At 40.5% G+C, this 25,940-nt stretch overlaps 1 protein-coding gene across 5 annotated transcripts in view; it reads right to left on the bottom strand.

Moving 5' to 3' along the window:
* The window catches only part of arhgef28a (Rho guanine nucleotide exchange factor (GEF) 28a), a 51,986-nt gene that overhangs the window by 7,818 nt on the left and 18,228 nt on the right, over positions 1–25,940 (bottom strand). For 2 of the 5 annotated variants that reach the window (XM_081613379.1, XM_081613380.1), the window contains exons 9-35: positions 24,680–24,752; positions 19,608–19,717; positions 19,296–19,537; positions 19,027–19,201; positions 18,841–18,937; positions 18,342–18,437; positions 17,363–17,405; positions 15,937–16,038; positions 15,261–15,384; positions 14,369–14,504; positions 14,241–14,296; positions 14,093–14,153; positions 13,826–13,961; positions 13,625–13,740; positions 12,100–12,246; positions 11,547–11,797; positions 11,355–11,480; positions 11,152–11,269; positions 10,801–11,049; positions 10,614–10,690; positions 10,352–10,530; positions 8,875–8,966; positions 8,585–8,770; positions 7,432–7,643; positions 6,737–6,784; positions 4,561–5,079; positions 304–553 (exon numbers count right to left, since the gene is read on the bottom strand). In XM_081613379.1, coding sequence (XP_081469505.1) covers positions 304–553; positions 4,561–5,079; positions 6,737–6,784; positions 7,432–7,643; positions 8,585–8,770; positions 8,875–8,966; positions 10,352–10,530; positions 10,614–10,690; positions 10,801–11,049; positions 11,152–11,269; positions 11,355–11,480; positions 11,547–11,797; positions 12,100–12,246; positions 13,625–13,740; positions 13,826–13,961; positions 14,093–14,153; positions 14,241–14,296; positions 14,369–14,504; positions 15,261–15,384; positions 15,937–16,038; positions 17,363–17,405; positions 18,342–18,437; positions 18,841–18,937; positions 19,027–19,201; positions 19,296–19,537; positions 19,608–19,717; positions 24,680–24,752 — 4,021 coding nt within the window. The remainder of the gene's footprint in view (positions 1–303; positions 554–4,560; positions 5,080–6,736; positions 6,785–7,431; positions 7,644–8,584; positions 8,771–8,874; positions 8,967–10,351; positions 10,531–10,613; positions 10,691–10,800; positions 11,050–11,151; positions 11,270–11,354; positions 11,481–11,546; positions 11,798–12,099; positions 12,247–13,624; positions 13,741–13,825; positions 13,962–14,092; positions 14,154–14,240; positions 14,297–14,368; positions 14,505–15,260; positions 15,385–15,936; positions 16,039–17,362; positions 17,406–18,341; positions 18,438–18,840; positions 18,938–19,026; positions 19,202–19,295; positions 19,538–19,607; positions 19,718–24,679; positions 24,753–25,940) is intronic. The other 3 variants (XM_081613381.1, XM_081613382.1, XM_081613383.1) reach the window with 3 other exon arrangements.

Below are 25,940 nucleotides of genomic sequence, written 5' to 3'. Positions count from 1 at the left end.
AGGCTTTAGATCAAAGTAGATATTTGAAATATTTCAATATGACTCATTCAATTGAAAAATAATCCAAGTCTTAAAAACAGTAATTCCTTCATTCAAGTAAATGGTTTACGTGCTACATGGTTGACGATAGGACTCAACTGAGTCTTTAATTCAAGCCTACATTACAAAAGGAGGCAACGAGATAACAACAATTGTCTGGTCAATGCCAATACATTTATTGCTAATTTAATGTCAATACTAATTTAAAGATATTACCATACAATAAACCAGCCTTCTATGTACAAGGTTTTAAGTATTTCTTACCACTGGTTGAGTGCTTAAGACTTCCCAAGGGATTACTGTAGATGTATCCAGTGCCGTGCGGGCTCGTGTCACCAGGGTACTGTCTGTTGTTAGATCTGTCCAACAGGCTGTTGAAACAATTGTGTGCCCTCGGGTCATTCTGCTTGTGGTGGAAGTGGCGATTGTTGACGCTGCTGCCGGCAAATGCCGCCTCGTTCACAAACACAGAGCCGTTACCGGAGTGCTGTCTGGAGTTATTTGGCGAAGAGGCCTGTCAGGCAGAGAAAAATCCCACCGTTACGTTTCAGGTTGAAAGCAGTGTGAATTCAAAGGAAATTTTAAGATGTTCCCACTGTGTCCCCAGCTGTAAAATATTCTAGCAGGATGAGATGTTACATTGAATAAGTAATAAGTAAATTATAGTCATTGCCGATGTAGATATATGTCACGGCAAATATATACAATGAAATGGTTCTGAGAATATCGATGACGAAGAATTTTCCTTTAGATGCAGGAGATCAAAGACCATTTAGGGCCTGTCGGTATTTTCAGATTTTGACTCGTAAAAAGATCCACATTTGGACGGAACCGCCAAGATACCTCAAGTCAGCTGTAGTTATTATGCCAGGCCACAAGATGGTGCTGTGATTTTAGAATGTCATGGAACGTGCATGTGTTTTTCACCTTTAGCTTCCACCTAATCGTAAATAACAACCTGTCTCAGTCTCCCAACAAAGTGCTCATGGAAAATATATTCCTCATCAAGAATTTTGCTAAGCTAAACTGGTTAAGTAGCACAATACAGCACATTGCTATTTTGTTTTTATCTGCTCGTGCATGCGTAGAATGAACCCTACTGCTGTGCATTCTAGTTTTCATGATGTATGAAAATAATACAAAAGTTGTTTGGACTTTATTTGCTGATGTTTTGAAATCGGTCTTTCAAAGTCAAAATTAATTGACTTCTAAAACACAACCTGTTACAGTGTATTCAATTTTATGAACTGACTGATAGACTTTTTTTTTGGTGAAAGATGTCCCTCTGGACCTGTCCAGGGTGTAACCCCGGCTACTCGCTCAATGACCGCTGGCGATCCTGTCTAGTGATCACGTCAACAGGGCTTTTCCACTGTTGAGTGGAGGCAGCACAACTAATTAGATACGACCTGAGAGCTGATGTGTGTGTGTGTGTGTGTGTGTGTGTGTGTGTGTGTGTGTGTGTGTGTCATTCGATCCGTCTCTGACCCTATGAACTACTGCCTTAGGCTAAACATTACCAGGGAAACATTAGGACCTCCACTGCCTCCGCTCGCCTTTGTGAGAGCACCGCTTTGTTACTGGCGACTAAAATAGATGAATGGAAATACATACAGTAAGTCTGCTCAAAGCAAGGAGAGCCTTATCAAATCTAGTCTACAAAGGAAAAAAAAAAGACCCATAGTGGTGTGTGTAAATTAATGAGGGAGACGGGGAATATTGTAACCTGAGTGTGCTCATTTGTCCGCCTATTGTGGTGTAGAACCACCTGCCAGCAGAGCTCTGCATACATGGTGCATGGAAAAAGTACTTATTTTAGGGGTGAAACGATTGATTGGTTTAATCATGGCAATTATGAAATAACTGATCTACTCATTTAGTAATCAATTAATAGTTGACTGGAGCATACGCTCAAAGAATGGCCAGTTGCGAAAAGAACAACATACTCAGAGCATTAAATAAGGCAAAATAAGTCTACACATGTGTTCTACTGAGAACTCCACAAATGGTATAGTTTTAGCTTCACCCGGTTCAAATTCTGTAAAAAATAATAATAATATCCAACTAAGCATCTTTTACTATTGAATTATTAATTTGGTAATCCAAAAAACAAAAAAACCATCAGCAGAAAGGGCTGAGCTTTTCACATGTTGACGTTAGAAGAATTTTTTCCGCTGCATTTTTTGCTACCAGTAATCTAGCATACACTAAAGGAACGCTGTGTTATTGAATTTTAGACATTAAAATGTTTAGTTCTTATTTAAAGAACTGAATTATTTGTTTATTCGCATTTTTAAATGCATTTCTAATATTCTACAAAAAAAAAAAAACAGAATGTGCCGAGATTTTTATTCGATTAAACAATTAACCCTCAAAATAATTGATTGTCCAAACTTCCAACTGATTTATTCATATACTAACTCATTCTACAAACAAAAATTTTAAGGTACATTAATGGGATTATTTTTTACTGGGTATATGTGGTTCCCCCACAAAGCAGTGCATATTTATGACGGGGAAAAAAAAGTGAGTTGCAAGAGCGGAGTGCATACATTTCGAACTCCCATTAATCGGTTACCCCAAAAACAAAATGTAGGACTATTAATTGCCTCCAATTGTTACTTCAATGGCAACCATCCCCACTGTGAAACATGGTAGTGAGAGCATCATGCTGTGAGGTGGATGAATGGAGTTAAAACACAGGGCTATCCTGAAAAGATACTGATAGAAGCTACAAATAATTGAAGTTTGGACAGAGCTTTAGCTTCTAGCAGGACAAAAACTCCTGTCAGACCTACAATGGAATGGTTTATGTCAAAGCAAACCCATGTGCCAGGATGCCTAGATAAAGTCCGGAGCTGAATTCAATAAGAAAGCGGAGACAAAACTTGAAAACTGATGTTCACCCGTGGTCTCCGTCCAATCTGACAACCTTTGAGTGAATACCCTTTGCAATACATTGTATGTGGTACATGTGGCACGTTGGTTTCATCATTCAAGCCGAGGTCTGTAGCGGTCCAAGAGAGCAGTGATCCTTTATCTTCTACGCCTTTTGGCTTCTGGGCAAATTTCAGTGAGGTGCTTTTCAAACAGAGTGTCAATAATTCAAGCCCTTTAGGACACAATTGATCAGTTCCTGGGGCCGCGTGCCTCGGGTTTTAATTATTTTTGTTGAAGCTTTTATTTGAGGCGGTTTAATTATCATTAATCATTGAGATGTTCATTGGCGAGCCGAGCCGCTGAAGCATGAAGACGAATGGCGCTGGGATTGCTCTCGTTATCACAGCTTGTACATCAAGGCTGGGTTGAGCTGCGGTGGAGGAAACGGGTGAACCGGTGTAAGCTGATAGCTCTTTGAAGAAGAAGAAGAATCTCATTAATGAGGTCACTGAAAGGAATACTGGACAAACTGTGCTTCACGACACCACTAGGGCTGGATGATGTGGCCGAAAGTCAATATCGTAATACATTGAGCAGTTCACCTCAATAACGATAAATGGAGGATAGCACTAACCCCCCAGGACTGATTTTACGTAATTATGTGCAAGTTAATGAAAAAAAAAGACAACTGAAGTTTAGAAGTAAAAAAAAAATTATTACTTTCCAACATCCTTACTCTACGACCACATCTATTGCCGGCGCGTCAAAATTTGAAATTTCCTCAATTTTCTCAACCTCACTGTCTCTTTCACTTCTTGTTACAGACGAGAGCGGGTGGAGTCAAATGACTAGAGGCGGTCCACATAGCGCAGCATCGTAAAGGGTCAGTACTATGTATGTTCCAGGCACACAGTGCCATTTTATATCAAAATAAAGTAACTGTGTTACCTTCATTTTTTATAAAAATGCTGTATGTCAAATGTAACTTATAATCATAATTTATTGCCTTTAAATTGTGTTTTAAGGAACTATTGCTCTTTCTGAAAGTCCGCTTTCAGGAAGTCATCACAACATGGCTCCTCTATTAATCTTTAAAAATGTTTTCACCAGCGTTGCACCAGGAAGTAGCTTGTGCAATGAGCTCAGCAGATGTGCAGTTCCACCAGGTGTTTGCTAATTGCTACTGGCTAGTTTGAAGGAGCTGCTCCGTGAGGCGGAGGCTCAGAAGCTTAGAAACTGCAGTTCTGAGTAGAAACCAAGTCTCCCCAGGTGTTTTGCATGGCTGAATGGTTGCCATGGGAGATTAAATTATTTATCAAACATGCATGAAAGAATCAGTTTTCAAGTCCAGATCTGTTTTTGATGAGGGAATAAGTAGTATAACAAGTATAAAATGATTTAAAGCTCAAAATCTTTGATTTTACATAATACTGCCCCTTTAAAGGAACATGAGCATAGCATACCTACGTACACCCGAGAAACAGAAAACCAACTTTTGCGTTCACTTTTTTATTTTTGTAACACTGAAAATACCGGCAAAATGATGTCAGCCGTCATAAATTTTGGTTTTGGTTCATTTTTGGTTCTTTTCCTCAAAGGGTCGAGCGTTCCTTTCAGAGGAATAGAGGTTGGACTCCTTACCTGCTGCACATCCAAAGGGATGACCAGGTGGGGTATTACGGCGGGCAGGCTGCTCTGCCGCCCGTGCTTCCAGGCCTGCAGCAGCTTCTGATGGTCCTCCAGACGCTCGCGCTCCCTCTCCACGCTCCTCTGCCCCTCCCGGAGCCGCTCCAGGCTCTGTTGGTACTCCTCCAGTTGCTCCTCTAGCTCCTCCCTGTCCTGCCTCAGCTTCTGCGCAGCCTGCAGGCACTTCCTCTCCCTCTCCTCCAGCCGGCTCTCCTGCTCCACCTGCTGGCTCTCCTTGGCCTGGCACTCTCGCTCCCAGCGCTCCCTCTCCTGGCGCAGCTGCTCCCGGAGCCGCTGGGCCGCTGCCAACTCCTCCTTGCGCTTCTCCAGGTTGCGCTGCTTCTCCTGCTCCTGCAGTGAGTTGCCGCGGAGGCCGTGGAGGTGCAGGCAGGGACCGCGGGGCGAGGCCAGCTCGCTCGCTTGCAGGAGGAGCTTCTGGACCTCGTAGCAAGTGTCCTGAATGGTTACGGCAGCCTGGGGTCAACAAGAAATAGTGGTTAACCTCACCATGAAGATTTATTCAGACATTTTGAGGTGCAAGTAGTCCGGTCACGATAACAAATTTTGCCAGACAATAAATTGTCCAAAAGTTATTGCGATAAAAATAATATTTTTGTTGTTTTTAAAAGGTTTCATTGGCTCTAGTGGCCTTTATATGATAGTGAATGGACACAAAAGTGGGTAATGAGAAAGGGGGAAGACATGCAGCAAAAGTCACCAGTGGAATCAGCGTCGAGGACTAAGGCCTCCTTACATGGGTTGTGCTTAACCCCTGCACCACCACAGCATTGTGTTTTGAGACCATGACTCAAGAATCAATTAACCTTAAATTCTAATGAACATTTAACACTTCAACTGTAAGACATGTTGAATATAAAAAAGTAAACAAACTAAAAGAAACAACAAAATAAAATGAATTATGAAGTTTCTCTAAACAAAACTGTCCTTCACAAAAAGTGGCTAGTTGAGACAAAAGCTTTTTGTCATGCAGTTTTTGGCAGAGAAGGAGAAAGAAAAGAAAAAAACGATACATAATGCAAATGGAAATTACTGAGCTCATTTTAATTTATCATGTGGTTAATTGATTTATTGCTTACTGCGACAGGCCTAGCAACAACAAAACAGAAACTGTTCATTTTGTTCTGCTACACGCTATACAAAAAAAAAAAGATTTTAGAAGGGCACTTTTTATTTTCTTCAGTGTAAAAAGGGCAGGCACTCTAGCACCTCCTAGTGTCTATCTGTGCACGTCCCTGCACATGTGCATCCTTGTTGCAGGTGATTTGAATGGCAAATTATAATGGAAATTATAATAAGGTTCAACTGGTGACCTAGTTTTTTCCCCCCCTTGCATCCACTTTACTGATAGAATCACTGGTTTTGGTTTCAGATGCACGAGGGAAAACAAAACTTTGAATATGAAAATCACATTATGATCAAAACACCTAAATCCAAACAGGAAAGCATACACACACAAAAGCCAAATGCAAATACAAACACACACACACACACACACACACACACACACACACCCTCTCTACATAAATTTACATTTTATAGCGAGAGAGGAGTGTGTGCATTGCCAAACAAAAGACCCTCCTGTGTTTCTGAGCAAAAATAATAATAATAATCATTTGGGGGGAAGAGCTCCTGTTGCTTGCTTCCTTTGGCTTCAAACAGTCAAACACACCGCTGTTGCTCTGTTTGTCAAACCTGCGGCTTCAGGTCTCTTCTGCAAACAAATATATCTGTGTGGTGGCTAAACATAGGTGAATAAAGTCAGAATCTACCAAAGAAGGTGTAGCTTGCAAATGTATATATTGTTTCGACTTTAACAAGGTTTTCTGGGATTTTTTTTACAACAAATAATAATGTTCTTTATACCTTAAAAGAATGAAAAGAGCATGAATTTGATACTGGATTTAAAGATTCAGTCTGAGCTACAGTTTTTTTTTTTAGATGAATAAAATAATAAGATTGATGAGTTATTATGGTACAGTTAAAGTTTAGACATAAAACTATGGCAAGACTACAAATAAAAACATGAGTATCTATGTGCAAAATTAGTTGAAATCACAAAAAAATCTGATTCCATTTTACAATCATGCACTACTTGTCGTTCTGCTCTTACCTGCAGACTGTAGAGTAACTGAGTCAAGGTTTGGACACTCTCAGCAGCCTGTTGGAGAAAAAAAAAATCAATCAAATGACAATCCAGGTCAATAAAACATGATTGTCTTTTAATGCAATATTTAACATCAGTGTCAAAATTATTCAAAATAACAAGCTGCATGGGGACTTCAAAATGCATTTCAATCATGGTAAGAGTAGATTCATGCAGCAATTGCGCCCCCTCCAGGCGAAATGCGTCCCTACAGCATCATTCAGGAGCCCCCATTACCTGACAGGAGCCTACAAGAAAATGACTCATTCTTATCGGTGTAATTTAGCTCACAGGTCATAAAGGGTGCAGAGAGCAGCACAAACGCACTAAGGGCTTTGGAACAAGCCTCCATATCTATTTTTAATGTCGCAGGATCTTTAAGAGCTAAATGGACTTCCCTTTATTACGAGTCTATCAATAATTCACAACATTAAGATTGAAATGTAATTCTAACAGACGGTGATCAATTATTAAAGGAACACCAGGCTGATATCTGTAAATAGGGTGGGAAAAAAAACAAATAAAAACAACAACCTGGGAGAGGCTGTGTTACCTCTGCAGCCCCACCTTACCTGAACTACAGCAGGAATGGGTGGATGCTCTTATTAACAATTTACTGCATAAAACTAGAAAAACAACAACAAAAAGAAATTAATTTCTACCTCGGAGTCAACTGTACTCTGGTGTTTTTTTTGCGAGTCAGACAGAGGCTGAAGGTCAAAAGTGTCGCTCCGGTTTCCCCCGTTTTTCTCCGAGGCGTCGGATGAGGGATCGGACAGAGCGGCGGGGCTGATGGGAAACACCGAGTCAGAGTCCTGGCTGTGACTCGACAGAGAGCGGGCCTTGGACGACAGCGTGGCTTGGAGGTTCTCAGCTGGAAAGCAAACAGAAAAAACAAAAACAAAAAAAACACATGGCTGAAATAAAAGAGAACGATCCTGAGCAAGAGCAGCACACAATGGAAAACAAAGTATAATATAAGCATGTTAATATTTTAAGAGACTAGTTTTTCTTTGTTTTTTTTTTTACATTTTAGTCAAAAATATAGATCGTCTCTATTTCAAATCTGCAACACTTTATCAAATCAGGGCTTGAGATTCATTAATCACACGACCAAAGATTGGAACCAGCTAGTTTATCTTTCATTGACCCTGATTGGCAGGTCAAACATGTAAAAAAATAACTTTTTTTTGCTCATTGGACACATCAATAGTCAGAACTCCCAGCATTTTTAGTCTATTAACATGTCAAGAAACAGCATGTACCCTGATGCACTATTTTCAAGTCAAATACAAACCTGATAAATATTAAGAAGTGTGCTTTAATACAGATATAGGAATAAACTTTCCATTCCTTAATTTCTGTTATATTTAACGCTACGACCTCTTTAACAATACTGCAGCATTTTTTTCTCTCTTTTGTGTCAAAAAGTGAATTCAAATCAAAAGTATTAAAGGTAGAAGTCTCCAAAACAGTAAAATTGTTCCTCTCTTATTTTGAATTTGTATATATGAAATATATATGATTATATATGAAATAGTTTTATTTTTTTTATGAATGTACTTTTTTAATCTTTTACAAAACGCAATACTGTCCGAAAACTCACTCTGAAAACTAAATTAAATCATTTAAATTTTTCAATATTGTTCTAGTTTGACAATCAAATCAAATTTCCTACATTTTTGGATTATTCAGTACTGCAAAGAAACCCTGTCTTTATGGATTTGTTGTGTGATATTTCAGATAAGCAGGCTGAGATTTGTATGTATCAGGTAAATAAAATATGGTTAGAAATGCCATACTGTTATGTCCCACCTTCTTGCAGAGCAGCAGCCAGTAGCGCAGCGGTCTGCGGCAGCTCCTCTGACTGAGGCTGCACCAGCAGTCGCGGCTCCACCAGCCCGCCGTCCGTCCTCCCGCTCAGCACGGACAGCTCTGTGTAGATCTGCAGCTTCTCCTCCAGGCTGGAGCAGATCTGCTGGTCTTGACTTGTCAAGCTCTCTGATACGCAGTTTCAGGCATTTCAAAAATTAGAAAAAGAAAAATGCCTACCTTCCAACTCCCGACGGCAGAATATACACAACACCTGCTTGGAACGAATTTACCTTGTAACTTGAGGATCTTCTGGAAACGAGCCTCAGCAGTTCGCTTCTCCTCTTCTGACTCACTTGCGTATTCCTCTGGTTCTTCAGGGCAGCTGAGTCAAACAATAAAAAACAACTAACAATATAAATGTTAAGTTAAACATTTTTACATTTGTCATGTTACAACTATAAATTCAAATTTTTTTTCCTTCTGGATTTTATATGACAGACCAGCACAAGGTAAAGTAGAAGCAATTTATTATGGTTTTGCACATTTCTTCCAAACAAATCTAATGTCTCTAAAGGTGTTTAGGATTCAGGTGTTTTTCAGATACACTCTCAGTTGGGCGACGGTTGAAACTAAATATTGTTTAACTTGTTCCATGTTTCCAGTGATAATTGTTATTATTATATATGGATTTGTTTGCTGTTGTAGTGTCTTGGTTAAATTGTTTTTTCCCTTTTTGCAAATTTAGAGGAAGATTTCTAGGGTGTTTACTAATGTTCTCTCTATGCTTCTTTTTCACTCTTTTCCCTTTAAACCAGGGGTCCCCAAACTTTTTCCTGTGAGGGTCACATAACTTTTCCCTTCTTTGGTGGGGGGCCGGAGTCAGTTTGTAACAGAAAATTGCAGGAGTGCCTAAATGTAAAAATGTATTGTTTTCCAGAAAGCAGAATCAAATAACTCTCTCTGGGTTCTTCACAGAACAAAAGTCAGGAAATAAATAATAACACTATTAATGAAATAAATAACAACCAAATAACCCTCTATCGGGTTCTTCACAGACTAAATCCAGGAAGGATTATAGTCCGCATTTTCCGAACTATGAGCCGCACCGGACTATAAGCCGCAACTCGTTTTTGTTATTTTTTAAAACCTTTAAACATACACATATAAGCCACATATAAGCCTCCAATTCTCATAATGATCCCAGTATTATTTTAAAAAAAACAAAAAAAATCTTCTTTTCCCCCTCAATTCTATTTAACTGATCAACAACATTCTCAAATTTCAATTCCTTATTAAAACCTAATTCCGTTTTAATGGGCGCTTTCTTCTTTTATTTCCAATTTTGACTTCCAATGATTCACTTCCTGCTATTGAGCCCCCTGGTGGTTGAAGAAAAATCCACATATAAGCGGCTTATAGTCCGGAAAATACAGTATATGGGAAAAAAAAATCTGAACGCTCTCTGGTATTGGTCAGGGGGCTGGATCTGGCTCGCAGGCCGTAGTTTGGGGACCACTGCTTTAAACCTTTTCCACAACTTCCCACCCCTTTCTTTTTTATCTAGTGTCCATTACATTTGAAATAAACTCAAAGACAAAATCTTAAAGCTTCGCTTGTGAAAGTATATATGTTGGACACACACTTTGACACAATCATGTCAATCCTGCACAATCAATCCTGCACATGACCATTGAATTTCGTGGTTGGAATGTAACAAAAACGTATTAATGCATCATGAGGCTCTGAAAGCTCCAGACACAAACCAACCTTTCTACGGCCTCTCTAATGAGCCTCATCCAGGTATTTCGCTCCTCTTTGGATGAAGTGTGAACCTCGTACATTTCTGGGCCTGCAGAAGAGGCGCTGATCAAAAACATCCCTTTCTCCTCGTTCGCCACTTCCCGAACTATTAACTTCTGCAGCGCGATGACAGGAGGCTTTTGGTCCTGTGGAAAAAGTGTAGAAAATGCCTTTAGTGCTACAGGCAAAGATGATAGTAACTCCCATGATATTTATTTGCTACACTCACCACAGCAGCAAATGTGTATTTCTGGTCTTTCTCTTGAAGGAAGACGAGTACATCTGTGAGGAGGAGCGCCAGGACATCTAGGACAGTCAACATAAGCAGAAAGTAATGTCACAAGATCAATTTCAATATAATAACTCAATCACATTAACTGTGAAGCAACAATCAGCAGGAAATCAGATATTCTCACCTTTAAGACGACTAGTGGCGGTCTTCCACAGCAGCATGCCCTGGTGTCTGAGCGTTTGACCCATCATGTCCTGCTTACGGAAGATGTTGCCGCTCTTCAGCTTGGCCACGCTGCGGTTCTCCATGCGGTTCCACACTTCCTGTAGCCTCTGGTGGCGCTCGTATTCGCTGACTCTCACGTCCACGGCCGCTATCACGTCCCGAATGTGAGTCAGGGCTTTGGAAAGGTTGGCATGCTCCTCCGTTTGCTCTGGAAGATCAGAAAGACAAAAAAAATGGAACAATTTTGGAGTGCTTGTTTCAGTCCCTGCAGTGACTGTAATTTAACAGCAGAGGGCAGTAGCTGCCTAACCTTGAGTATAGTGTAGGATCCTCTCCAGCAGCACTGGGTATTTTGTGATCCTTTGAGTTACCAGCAAAATGCATTCTGGGATCTCTCTCCGCCGCACCAAAGAGTTATGACCTTGTTGCTTTAAAAATGAATAGATTTTATTACACAATGTTTATCTCCACTAAATTGTAACGATGCTAAATAACATTTAGGACAAGAAATACCTTAATGAAGCTTTGAAATCTCTTATTATGCTGCATGAGATCCTTAAAAAAGGCGACTGCTTCGTTGTGATGACTGCAGAATTCTCCATACACCTGCTTCATTTTTTCTCCATTCTCTTCTGAAAACTACAGGCAGGTTTCATTATTACACTGGACTCTGCCATATTGGTAACTTGTAAGGTTGGGGCTAACCTGTCGGAGCAAGATGTCACCGATTTGCTGTATCAGGTAGTTCCTGTGACCCGGGGGCTGCCCGGAGCTCTGACGCCGCTCCTTCATGGCAGTGAAGAAGGCGTGGTGGAAGGCGAGCAGCTGGTCCAGGCAGGGAAACACCCGCTCCACCAACTCGGCGTCCAACTGCACCTCTTCCTTCATGCCTCGCCGGAAAACCTCGGCCATGATGTGCAGAGTCTGAAGGTGGTGGAGCTCAGTCTGCATCAGCTCTGTGTCGGGTCAAACGCTTGATCAGCACTAGCTACAAACTTCAATCCAAAGTCAAATATTGTTGTATTGTGAAGAAAAAAAAGAGATTTAACTAATACAGATTAAGGCAAAAACTTTTCTTTTTTCCTTTTTTTTCTTCTGCTTCACAACTATGCACAACTTTATATTGGTCTTTCACAACCAGTGGTGTCAAGAGGAAAAGAAATGCTGCACAAAAATGTTACTCAATCTGACCATTTTTTAAACAATTATGTGATTACAGCACATGAGAAAACAAATAATCCCTTTAATGTTTGCTTACCGTAAACAACGTCCTGCCTCTTGACGGCCCGCTTGTCTTGCCTCTTGCAAAACTTGTGCTCCACCGTCAAACTCCACGACTCGGCATCGTAATCAGCAGAATCCGCTAAAATGTTGCTGTGAGTCTGAATGTACGAGTCCACACAGTCTGAGGAGAGAGAAAGCTGCAAAATTACCTCTGATCGTTTTTTTTTTTTTTGTTTTTTTTTTACATAAATGGTCTTCACTGTGCTTTTAAAACGAACATCCGCTTTGATATGTTTTGTTCTCAGCATTTGCTTGCATTTTGAGCAAGAGCCTGTAAAGAAATTCAGTTAAAAAGACAAATTTATTTTCTCATCCTTATCAGTGACATCCACCATTAGCTGGCTGTGAGGGGAAAAAAATTAGAGGCTAACTTTGGAAGATGCCAAGCCTAATTAAAACGGAATTGTGCTCGACTCGGTTCAAAAGAAATGTTGAACTGAAGCAAAAGATTTTTTACCATCAGATATAAAGGGGTGAGATGATCAAGAATGTTGATTCTTAACACATTTTTGATTTTATAATGTCAATTTTATGTTCATTTAAATTGACTTGAGCTTAAATTTTAGTAAGACATTATACATAGTAAATTCAAAACAACGCCAGGAATAACTGGAGAAGCCACTGAAAAATAATTACTGAAAAATGGACGGAAATTTAATTCCCCCGTTACTTTCAAACCATTTGAAGTAAAAATGTGAAAATTGCTTTTTCTTATGTTTTTCCCCAAACATCTATTATTGAACGTCTTTTTTTGAGATAAGAAACTTGCTTTTTTTTAGTCATTTACCACGTTGAGGGAATGAGTGAAAGACTATGTGGGTTAAAAGAAACGCATTTCTTTTATAGATGTACAAAGGAATTGATTCTGACCGGAAAAAGCTGACTTTTAGGTTGAACGGACCCTCAAAAATCTGATATTATTTTGGTAGGAATAGGCAACAAATCCAAGTGTTAACAGATTATGCTGTTTTAGCAGCAAGACTAAAAGTTAGCCGCAGTATTTTCAGTGTCAGGGAGGTGTTTCAAAATTAAATCGATGTCAAAACACAAAAACTATACGAAACAGATTAAAATAAAATTTATTTTGCACACCGACATTCTAGCTGTTCTTTGATTCAATGTGGGTTGCCTTTTGGAGATTTTAGTTAGGGAATTAGTCTACTTTCTAAAAAATACACTTGGAAACTTTTTTTTTTGCAATTACAATAACCTAATGGCTAATTCAAGATGCAAAAGGTAGATTTAAATTTCAGCTCAACAGAAGTCATTTCACTAATAGAAAGTGGCTTATGAAAAATACAAAATATTGTCTGGTAATGATAGAAAATCTAGAGCAAAATATTTTGATGGGTGAAAAATTTGGATCTACTAACATTTGCATTAGTCGGTCAAAGCTTTACAAAGCAGGAGATCAAAAACCAACATAGATCCAATGCATGTCTAATTTTTGTTTTGCTTTGTGGATATTTTCAACATGAAGCCTTACTGGATCTCAATACCTTCTCCGAAGGATGACTCATTAGAGGCAGAGGAGCCCGGAGTTGGCAGGAGTTCCTCCGAATGGCTTTTCGGCCTCAGGGCTTCAGATTCTGCCTCTGAACTCTCGCTGAGCATACTGTACCACAAAGTGGAACACAGGAGTGTGTCATTACTATTATCATCCCATTAATCTATGTAATCAACTCCGACTGCTTAATGACCTGTCACTGTTGGGTAAGCTTCCAGGCAAAGAGCATGACTGCATCCCAGTCTCCTTCCTCTGCTTTGGAGTGAGGACAGGTTGAGTAGCAGAAATGGGGATCACAGAATGAGACGGACTGTCTCTCACTGTGAAGTCTGAGGGGAAAATAGACAAAGATCAGTTGTTATACTAAAAAAATAAATAAAAAATAAAGCAAATGGCAAACTTTTTTCTGCATCGTTTTGTTAAATCTGTAATGCTCGACTTAGACTCTGTAAAATCTTACTCTGTGGAAGAGACGCCGTCTTGCTTTTCTCCACTGTCATCGCACATCTATCCTGTAGTTTCTAAGCAACATATAAGAAAATCTGATTAGAGCTCTATTGAGACCATTTTATTTTTCAAGTAGAAAACCAAAGAAAAAGCGGACCAACCTTCAAGCACGGCGGGACAGACTCCTTACAGCTCTTATGGACGATAGCAGTGCAACCTGAGGGAGGAACAAACTACTGATGATTTCAGTCGGATGACTCCTGGGCATTTGAGTTTGCCTTTCACTCACCTGAGCAGTGCAGAAGCTCCTTCCCAGAAGCTGGTTTGTCACACACCACACACAGCGTGGGACCTAAACAGGGGCCTGTTGCAAACCGGTGGCCGTTCAGGTGCCTATCCTTGGTTTCTCTGTCCTTCCCTTTCCCCTTCGAAAACCATGCCAGAGACATAGGTGTCAACAGCCAAACCGTACAGATAACTACACCTACATCTACGGTGTAACAGTCGCATTAAAGACTAGCTTCGGAAAATGTCTTCTAAAGTTTCGATTTCACACGTTAAATATACCTCGAGACAGAGTGGGGGAAAAAAAAAAAAAGCATGGAAGCAATTCCCGCCTCTCTCCAAGCTGTAAGAAAAGTCCTCGGACTTGGAAGCAGACCAAAGTGTAAACAACAGATTGAAATCGGGGAGGGTTTCCAGTCCCTGTGCTGACTCGACAACCGCGGATTAATCATTGAAAGGAAAGAGGCCGGACACCATGTTTGGTCTGTCGCTCTGACCTTGAGTTATTCCCAGAACTGTTTCCTGGTTGAGTCTCCCAGAAAGTCAAAAGACAATCGCACAGTTCATACCAGAGAGCGGAGCTGGGAATTGTAAAGATTCAGCATCTTTACTGAGACTAAAACTGAGACTGGAGGTGGGATTTATTTTATTCAGTACAGTGCTATTGTTCCAAAAACACTCCATAACAGAGTTTGCACCCAGTTTATTGATATCATAATAAACCACGATTCTTATAACAGCTAAAAGTAGTAAGCCATACTGTTATTGCCTCTGCTTAGTTCCAGGTACTGCAGTCTGACCTGTTTTTCTCAGCAGTGGCAAAAACCAAGCACTAAGGACAACATTGATGCTGCTCCAATATGCATCCATAGTTGGAAATCTGGAGTTGGGTTTACCTTGTTCTTGTTGCGTGTGCTGGACATCCTGTTCTTCAGAAAGCTGAATGTGCGAGTGACTCTATACTTCTCTGACTCTGCCTTGGTGGGAATGTTGCACTTCTCCATCTCCTCTTCTTCAATCCTGCACAATAAAAAGGTCCCAAAGTTTTGTAACTCCAGATACAGAGTGGATGATTTTCATAAGGCAGACTCTAAATTGTCACTTTTTCTTCTTCTTCTTGGGAAATAAAGAAAACAACAAAGTCAAGCAGAACAAAAGCTGGTTTTGAGATAAATCTCCAGGTAAATGAAAAGTATCTGGTTAGTTTAAGGTGCAAAGGTTCATTCTCAAATCGGATGTGTTTTGGAGCAGGGCATTCCCGGAGAGTCAAAGCAACGACATGAAAACATCTCAAGAATGCTTTTTGTTAGTAAGTAAAACATAAGAAAACTGTGTTCCGCTTCTGCACTGCTGTGATGTGAGAACGAGTAAGAGATAGAAGCAGAGCTAAAGGCTAAAAACATCCGAGACGGACTAAGACGCCTGTGCATGCTACAGTCAGTGGGGGCTGAAGTTGCTCTAGCGCTGTTGGGAGCCAGACGGGGAAGGAGCTACCAGTTTTGTTTTGGGTTAGTATCTCCAGCTGCGGGACAGTCAGGGAGAGGTCAACAGAGGTTGGTCCCATACACATACTCTTTGAGAAACTCAGACAGGGTGAGATGCTGCAGCGACTCTGCCAGCTCAGTGCTGCCCTCTTCGTCAGCAGACTGGGCCCGCTTACGGAACCTAACCTCTCTGGAAAACACATGGACACACACACACACCCTGAAGCTTTGTGAAGCCATAGAAATAAAAAGACATCATACATACACTGCTTGTAAAATATTAAAGTTTATCTCTGCGATTTGCAGCCAGTATGATATCTTCCTTTAAGTCTAAGTAGTTATCCGGGAGAAAATGGATGTCAGTGAAATATTTGACTTTGCTTGTGTTGGAACAGGAGCCAAATGATGAAGTGAATATAAAGTATTAATAATGAAGTGGTTTTATTTTAGCCAGAAGCCACAAGTTAAACCATCCCCTCCTTTAAGAAAAGTCTCAGCAGCATCATGCTTTAGGATCATAGCTGAAGAGAAGGTGGAAGGAGTTAAATATCAGTAAATATAGGGTAATCTTTGATAGAAACCTATGAGAGGCTGCAAAATTTCTGAGGCGGAAGTTCACCTGTTGTATGTTTTGGGTGATAATGACCCAAAACATACAACAGGTGAACTTCTATGGAATCCATTTGAAAACATACAAGGATGAGCGAGTTTGCCAAGTCTTGCTAAGTTTTTTTTAACTACTGTATTTTCCGCACTATAAGGCACACCTAAAAACCTTCAATTTCCTCAAAAGCCGACAGTGCGCCTTATAATCCGGTGCGCCTTATATATGGACCAATATTGAGCCACAACAGGTCTAGCAACTACAGTAAGCAGCTGCCGACTTCATTTTCACTCTTAGAAGAAGAAGCGTGCGGTGCATGCTGGGATAGCTGTCAGACGCTGGTTTGTTAATAAAGTTTGACTGACCTATCTACCTACCCACCATCTAGAATCAGGTCGTCTGCAGGTCATGTAGCACCACATTCTCCACGAACATGCTGTGCGCAAACGGAGAAGGGTCCATCGTCCGGCCATGCCCCGGCCCAGTCGCAGAAGGCTCTACTCGCCGACCGGAGTCGGATTATTTTGTTGACACTCTGTTTAGTGCAGCTCCATCTAGTGGATGCATAACGTAGCTCCAGCCTCAACTGTAACGTCTATTCTATGCGCCTTATAATGCGGTGCGCCTTATATATGAAAAAAGTTTTAAAATAGGCCATTCATTGAAAATGCGCCTTATAATCTGGTGCGCCTTATAGTGCGAAAAATACAGTAAAATATTTCTTCTACTTGACAACTATACTCTGCTTTGTTTTGGTCTATCACATGCAATCCCAATAAAATACACGTATAGGTGTGGTTGTAATGTGACAGAATGTAAAAAAAAGAAAGAAAAGAAATTCAAGATATATTAAGATATTAATTGAAACTGCAAAGAAAAAAAATAAGAGTCCGTTATATACAATTAATACCTTTTATCATTGGGCTGCTCTGAAATGCTGGAGGCTCTTTGTTCTGTGGAGAGATGCAAGAGAAGCTGTTAAAGTTCTTGATGGGAAATAAAAAGAAAAGCTACAAAACCATCAATAATAATACAAAACCATCAATAATAATAATAACGCCTCAGTAACTTTCAGTCTTTAATGAGATTTGAAAATCATGATTGTTTGTGACGAAAGCAAACGAACTGTCTGAACTTCTTCATGCGTTCTAAAAACTGATCTGAGATGCTGATAAATGACAACTTCATCAAAACAGGAACAATAAATGTTAAAGCAGAAGCTCAATTTTATCATGAATCCTCTCAGATTACAAGAAAATAGCATGAAAAATTTTGCCAAAGTACGTCATGAATTTCAATTCATCCAACACTTGTAAATGGAGCTTTTACTCACATGCATTTATTTTCATGTCAGATTGTCATTTAAATTAAAAAGAAGCACCATTTAAATTCTGTCTTTAAGTTTTTTTTAAGATTGGGATTAACTAAAAGTAGAAATAAAGCTATTCACAGAAATAATAAATTTCTGTGAATAGCTATTAATTAGCTCCATTAATAGTTCTTATTAATGGAGCTAAATTCATGTCTTTTTAAAACATTAAAGAAAATATTCGCTTGACTGTCACCTAATTCTCCTTCTTTTCACCATCTAAATAAATTTGTTTTGCAGATTTTAACATTTTAGACATAACTATGACCTAAAATGAGATGGGAAGCCCAAAAGTGAAAAAAATAACAATCACACAGTTCTGCTAGCTAGAAATGTAAATTCTTATTTTCATAATTTTCCATCTTCAGATGTTGTGTCCTTGCATTCCCAAACACTTGGCCTCACTTACACACATTCACACACACACACACACGCATGCACGCGTCACGCACACACAAGTAGAAGTGCTCTCAGTGAAGTGCTGGGTGTGGTGTGGTGGCTGCAGGCGTCCAGTACTTACTGCCTGGGTGGAGCAGAGACAGAGACAGGGTGGATTTAGACAGAGAGAGCGCCTGAAGGAGAGATCGGCTGTGGCTGACGCTGTGGAGAACGCCATCTACAGGGCACAGTGGACAGAAGGCGGCTAACACAACCACTACAGGAAGAGGGTGCATACTATCAGCGTCAACAGAACAGTCAGGTTCCAGCAGAGAGATACGCAGCAGGGTTTGTGTTATTTGACAAATAGGGTGAATACTTTATATTTCTTTTTAGAAAATGTGGTGTTTAAGTGTGCTGCATTTTGAAGATAAATAAGATCAAGTATGGATATTTTCAAACCCCGTCAAGCTGCACTGTCCAACAACTACGTGAACGTGACTGTACTTTATATTAGTGTTAAGACTGTAGCTCACAAATTAACGCAACGTCTCAGATTATTCCATTAGTGGAAGAAAATGTCAGGAAAATTAGTGGTGTGTTAGACTGAAATGCTCTGGGTATTAAGCGACCGGGGCTACCTTCTGGTGTGTGGTTGTCCCTGGGGTTACGACTTGGACAGAACTTGGAGTACGAGTAGGAATAGGAGCGAAGTCGAACGCCGTCCTCCCTCAAGACCTAAAAACAAATTGAGGTAAAAATAAATAAATAAATACATAACAGATGTGAAAAAAAAATGTTTGTGAAAGTGCGACTGCTAATTTTACTTTGGAAATGGGTTCGCACGCCGAGGCCGACTGGCTCCGAGTGCAAGTGAGATCGAGAGCTGGACGTGGAGTTTCCTTCTTGTCTTCACTTCTGCCAACGTCTGAAAACAGCCGTGAAAGCAGAGACTTTGGCCCCGGAGCTTCTTCCTCACTGTCCACCTCCAGGGCCACCAGGCTGGGCGGCGGAGGGGGGACAAAAAACATCATAAGTACGTCATGACAACAGGAACACTGGCACGGAGAGACTACAACAAAGGGAAATGTAACACCTGATGTCGCAGGTTTCCAACGGCGGGCTGCTTGGCTTGGTGAAGGGCTGACGGCTCAGCCTGGTGAGGACCCGATCGACTGGTGAGAGAGAGACGGACCCAGGGAGGAGGCCTTCACGACGGCGACGAGGCGGAGGGGTGTCGGTCGCAAGAAGATCATCGGGGTCCCACAAGCTGCCATCAGTCCCCGTGCTGTCATGCGTCACATCATCTATTCTTACCTTAACGTCCTCTTCACAAGCCTGAAGTTAAGTACAGAAATGTTTAAAAAAAAGCTGAGGAAAGGATTAACTGAAAAAGGAAATGTACAACCTGAGTTTGCCGGGTGTGATCAGAGTCGTTGACGATGGAGAGTAAACGGTCCGAAGCCCGCTGGCTGAACTGGTTCTGAACTTCTCTGTCCCGTCTGCGGTGCCCATTTACTAAGACAAACACACAGCAAAATCTCATTACGCCTCCCAATGTGGTCTGTTAAATCTTCTCCAAATATTTGCTCGGTCTTTTTTTTTTATCCAACAATGCCAGACTGTTGTTTTTGTAGAGATGAAGGATTTATTACCAGACTGCCTGGTGAGAAATTACTTTCAAATTCTAACAATTCATCAGGACCTTAGCCAGATACGTGGATGTCCGCTTAGAGACCGCAGCTTTCAGAGTAATCCAAAGTAATACGACAAGTAATCCAGGAAAAAAACAACAACTTTCTAACACACAGAAATGCCAAACTTAGAGGACCGATTATCAACATGTCACATTGCTGGACTATTAAGATATATCTACTTTCTCCTGGCCCATGTTATCCCGTGCTTTATTCTGGTTCAGGATTTTCTTCTTTTTCCCTGCTTCACTCTCTCTTTGCACAAATGTCAAGGCTTAGAGAGAAGGAAAATGTTATGAGCTGCTGCATACCTACTCCTGTTTGACCTTTAAAGGATTGTTTTTGTAAAAAAAAATCTACACATCATCCTCGCCGACAGGCCCCATGTGTTTGGTGAAAAATAAGGTGGATTACATTGACATTCTCTGAGTCCGGGCCCTTTCACTGTGATACATCTGCTTAATGTTTGTGCTCACTCTTCTAATATAAAAAGGTCAGGTCTTAAATCTTGACAAGCCAACGGCTGGCCTCTCGCTGCAAATGATGTGCGCAGAGTGATAAAAGTGATAAACGTCAGCATATTATATTATATTACAAGCACATTTTGGACATCTATTAAAATTAGTTTCTCTGAATCCGAGGCAGCCAAACTATTTTCGATAACAGTAGGTTTACAGTAATTCTTTTTTTTTTATGTTGTAAATTAGTCCGTAGCGTAGTCTCTTTTTTGTTTATATTTTAGCTTGCAAGAATCTGTGTGCATCCATTTGTCTGTTACTTTGCTGCCGAGTTTCCACACTGAGAAAAAAATAAATGTCTCTCAAGAAAAAACATAAAACCTCTTCTAAAAAAATACATAAAAATTGAATTAATTTTTTTTTCCGCAGCAATTGTCAAAGAAATAACTGAGGATAATATATACCTTCTTTTAAAACTTTATTGTCTGAATAAATAAAGATTACATAATATTTTTGCACAAATCAGGAAGCATAAGTAATGAAAAATATCAGAATTTCAGAAGTTTGCTGAAAATGTTGTAAACCTGTGGATGCCTTAAAGAAATGTTTTAGGTTACTGAACTCCTATCATCATCTAAAGATTTGCAAATTAAGAGAGATTATTTTTTAATATACTATATCAAATGTTTGGTTTTAAAACCAATCACAAAGCTGGTGGAGACTTGACCAGAACAAGACTCAAGCAGTGAAAAAAAAATGTATTCAATTGAGTGGGAGGGAAAAAAAAGAAAGAAAAAAAAAACTTCCTGCCTGATTTCCTGTAGAACTATCCATTTCATAAACTGGTAAAAATGGACTTCCTACACTCCTTTTTTCCTGTGATTCATGTAGAAAAACAACGGCAAGCCGACATCGTTTTATTAAAATAAACAACGGGTATTTTATGTTTTGCACATGAAATCCTAACCTTCAAAATAACGTGTAGACACAATTTTCCAGCTCAGAACAATGTTAAAGAGGCTCCACACATGTCTGAATGGGCAGAGCAGTACTTGTGCAGTCTGTAAGTACGTGTGCTGTTGCAGCATATCAGCAGGAGTGGCAGAATAACAGTGTGGAAAATTGCCCGGTTTGATGAGTGCGCTTTCCACCCAGTCTTTGATGTCTGAACCAGCCAAGGCTGCACTAATGTAAAGGAAATCCTGGGCATCTCAGAGGCATTTCCTCTTTGCTTCTCTCACACAGTGAAGACCTTGGAGTTTAAACACGCCGGGGCAGATGTTTTAGATCCAGTCCTGTCCTTAACTTCTCCCATTTGCAAAGCAGCACGACACTCCTTTAAATCCGTTCTACAAACTGAAAAGGTTTGGAGCAACATTATAAGTAATAAACAGAAAGAAGCATATAATTTTGAAGTGAAGGGCAAATTCTGTTTTTTTTTTTTTTTTTTACAGATTTCTACTAGCAAAAATCTGAAAAGTGTGGTGTGAATTTGTATTCTGCTGCCCACGAGTTAGACTGGCAATTAGACTGGACCATTGTAACACATTGTAAAGGTGGTAAGCGTAATGATCATTTTTAACAGTTTTTGCAGTAACACTTTATTTGAAGGGGGGTTTATAATACTGACATGATGCAGTCACAAACACCTGAAGGAGTCTTCATGAATCTTTACGATTGTTGTCATGAAGAGTCATTCCGTAAGTAATAACATTTTTAATGCAAGGCTGCATTAAAAGTGCATTAAAAAAGTATCAACTTTGCATTAAAAATTTCATTATTTACCAAATGACAACAGTGATAAACATTTGTGAAGTTTATTACAGTATTACGTCAGTCTCATATACACCGCTTCAAATAAAGTGTTACAGTTTTCGGATAGGGAGTAAAAGTAACCTTTACTTTAATCTTCTTCCTTAATTGCAAAAAAATAATAAAAAATAAAGGAAAACAGTGTTTCCCTGTTTCCCTTTATTTCAGCCTTTAAATTACATGCAAGTTTATGTTGGTCTATAACAACATTTTTCCAAGCCTGTTCCTGGTAATCAATCACCAGGAACATGTGATTACCAGGTCATTAACATGTATGATTCAAGAGAATCATACATGTTAAAACATGAAATATACAGAAAGTAGAAGTAGAAGTAGAATTACGTCATTTATGCATTTGATGCAACAAAGTGTCCCGACAGAGAGTCTTTAGCCAGACACTTTTTCATTAAAAGCTTCAAAGTGTAAAGGAGAAGAAAAACAGCTTCTGTCTGCAAGTTTTGTTTGTGTAACCGAACGAGACAGGCATCTAATGGCTCTTTATAGCTGGATGTGCCGACTCCAATATTCCTTTCAAAATAAACAATAAAGTCAGGCATGTTTAAGCTCAAGGACTTTGGTTCAGAAACAAAATGACAATAAAAAAATAATCATCTTAATTATCCCTGCTGGTGCAGAAGTAGGAACACAATGACTAAGCTATTCTCGATCATCTGTAGAGTACTTAATTTACAAAAATAACAAATTCACAACTAGAGCTGATCCCCAGATACTTAAACTCCTCCACTTGAGGCAGGACGACCCCCCTGACCCGGAGAAGGCACTCTACCCTTTTCCGGCTCAAGACCATGGCCTCGGATTTGGAGGCACTGAGCCTCATCCCAGCCGCTTTGGGTCATGACCGAAAGAACGAGATCACGGGTACAAGCGGCCGAAATGGGTTTCCTCCGCAGGGTGGCTGGGCTCTCCCTTAGAGAAATGGTGAGAAGCTCGGTCATCCGGGAGGGACTCAGAGTAGAGCCACTGCTCCTCCACGTCGAGAGGAGCCAGTTGAGGTGGCTCGGGCATCTGGTAAGGATGCCTCCTGGACGCCTCTCTGGTGAGGTGTTCCGGGCACGTCCCACCGGGAGGAGGCCTCGGGGAAGACCCAGGACACGCTGGAGGGATTACGTCTCTCGGCTGGCCTGGGAACGCCTTGGGATTCCCCCGGAGGAGCTGGAAGAAGTGGCTGGGGAGAGGGAAGTCTGGGCCTCCCTTCTGAAGCTGCTGCCCCCGCGACCCGACCCCGGATAAGCGGAAGAAAATGGATGGATGGATGGATGACAACTAGAGCTGCTGTTTTAATGAAGAAAAAAACTTAGACATGAGTGATTTTGTGTGGCTTTTGAGAAAACTGTTGAAATGATGTACATCAGAGGCTGTGATCTGCCAAGATCACAGGCTCTGTGTGTTTCTTACACAGCGTGCCGTTTCCCTGAACACAAAAATAAAAACTTCAGAATCCTGAATCTTTCACGTAACATCCCAACAAGCATGCAACGTCTTTCGCTTGCAGAATGAGAAAACGTGAGGAAGGTTTGGAAAGCACTATGTCTTCATCCTCCTGCTTTTGTATTTAAATACAACCACAAGCAGAGATATGAAAATCTTCCCTCCGTCCGACCCGAGGGCTGGTGACAGATTGGTCTCTGCCGGTAGACGGAACGTCACGGCGCTTCGCTCCAACAATAACTGACAGGCACTGAGTTATGTCGGCGAAACCGGAGGAACTATTATGATCATCCTAGCAGATTTGGAAAGAAACAACAACTCTGGCTACCTCGCATAGATGCAATAACAACTAAAGCATTTGGATGACAGGACACAAAGGGATTTTAACTAAAAAGAAAAAAGAAAAAACATTATCCTAAAGTAAGCATGTTGTTAAACTCTGAGGCTTTTTAAGCATTTTAGCTTATTAACATTCCAACTCTCGTTCCTTAGTGCTGACAGCTCTTCCATCTAATCGGGGAAGCTGGGGGGGAGGGATGGCAGGGTGACAACTCTGGGGGGAGCACAGAGAGGGAAGAGAGGACGAGACACCCAGGTCAGACTGATTCTGAGTGGGACAAGTCTGACCCCATTCCCATCTTTGTCCCGGTGATGGGGCAGATTCCTGGACTCTGGAAAACGACTCGTTGTGGAGTCCGAGCAGGCTGGACACGACCAGAACAGGCTTCTAGATCCACCAACCACTGCAAGTCAGGCAGGAGCGCATCCCTCTCTGCGGCTGCAAAACAGTAGCTGTATTGATTTCCAGTGATGTGATTCAAAACAGAAGCCCGGTTGCACATCGCGCCAGTCCTAAAATAAAAAAAGGATTCCAGCCGGTGACGGTGTACTGTTCCTACACCCCCGCTGTTCTCTGCAGCCACAAAAATGTTGTTGTGTTCTTTTAGGGCTTAGCTGTTTGTCATTTCAGACAGAGACGGGAATATTAGGTTGTTGTGGTAAAATGGAAGAAGCTCAGGGAGTGGGATGAATACATCTAAATCAGGAGTAGAAGGGGGAAGAATTACCAGGAAGCGACGACGAGTTTTCCTCTTCGCTATCGGTGTCGATTAAAAACAACGTCCTCAAATCTTCAAAAACCTTAAAAAAGGAAGGAACACAAAGGCACACAGAAGAGATGAAAAAAATTAAACACTGTCCAGGGAAAGTATGTGCCTTTTTTTTAAATATATTTTGCTACATTACTACCTCAAACGTCAGCGTACAAACCAAAACAAAGTGTTGCATAATAGTTCAGGATTTTCTAAAACTTTCTACAAATAAACATTGTGGTACCATGTTCATATTCACCCTGATCTACTCTGACACTTTGGTGGCCAACGTCCAAAACTTTAAGTGATGCGGGGAAGCCAACATCACCCAAGCCCCTAAACGCATCGTCAGACAACGCTGAAAAACTCTGTTGCTGTTTAATTATAAGCAGTTATGAGGAATGCTAGCAAAACCTGAAACTGTTGCTGTGCAACACACTGAACAGGTTGTTGCTAGGTAACCAAAAGAGTGAGCGAGTTGATACCACCAACATCATTAGAGGTTGAGCAGCTAAAGCCTTTCCTCAGCCTATTTCCTCCAGAATGCTGTGTGGTTCTGGGTGGAGTTCACTCCATCAGACGTATTATCTATTGATACTAATCACGTTTCTATGGCGATGTATATATGATTATTGAGTTAGGGCTAGTTTTGACACAGTTCAGCCGAATAAACCCAGCTTGGAGCCGCTAAGGCTACATGACCTTGGGAAAAGACAGCTAACTTTTTAAAATAAATATCTACCTTTTCTAAAAGAAACATTTTACTTCAATTTTGGAATTTTAAGTAAAGAAAAACATAAAACTTTTGCCCAAAAAAAGCATACAATTTCTTCTGTGGAAAATGATGCAAAGAATATTTATAAATTCTAGACGAAATACAAAAAAGATAGAAAAAGAATAATGCTGGTGCATTTAGTTCTGTTGTGGGGAGTTTAATTCAATTACTGCATCGAAATTTTTTTAAAACCTCTGAGAACTGCATTTATTATTGTAACAGTATTTAAAACATCAGTTGGTTCTTTATCATTTTTAGCCCACTTAGGAAGGTTGCAAACAAATCATTTAGAGAATAGCATATTGCAGTTTCAGAATGACCTAGTCAAAGTCCACACCTAAATCCAAGCAAGAATCATTGGCAAGAATGAAGCCTGACATTCACTGATGCTTTCAGAAGACGTAACTGGCTTTCAGCAATCTTGCACTGAAGAATGGACAACTTTTCTGACTTGCATTTGTA

This window comes from Poecilia reticulata, chromosome 12 (genome assembly GCF_904066995.2).
Source record: "Poecilia reticulata chromosome 12, P_reticulata-male-v2, whole genome shotgun sequence".
Classification (NCBI taxonomy): domain Eukaryota; kingdom Metazoa; phylum Chordata; class Actinopteri; order Cyprinodontiformes; family Poeciliidae; genus Poecilia; species Poecilia reticulata.
Note: the sequence above shows the minus strand (reverse complement) of the source record. Positions and strands in the feature narration are given on the sequence as shown.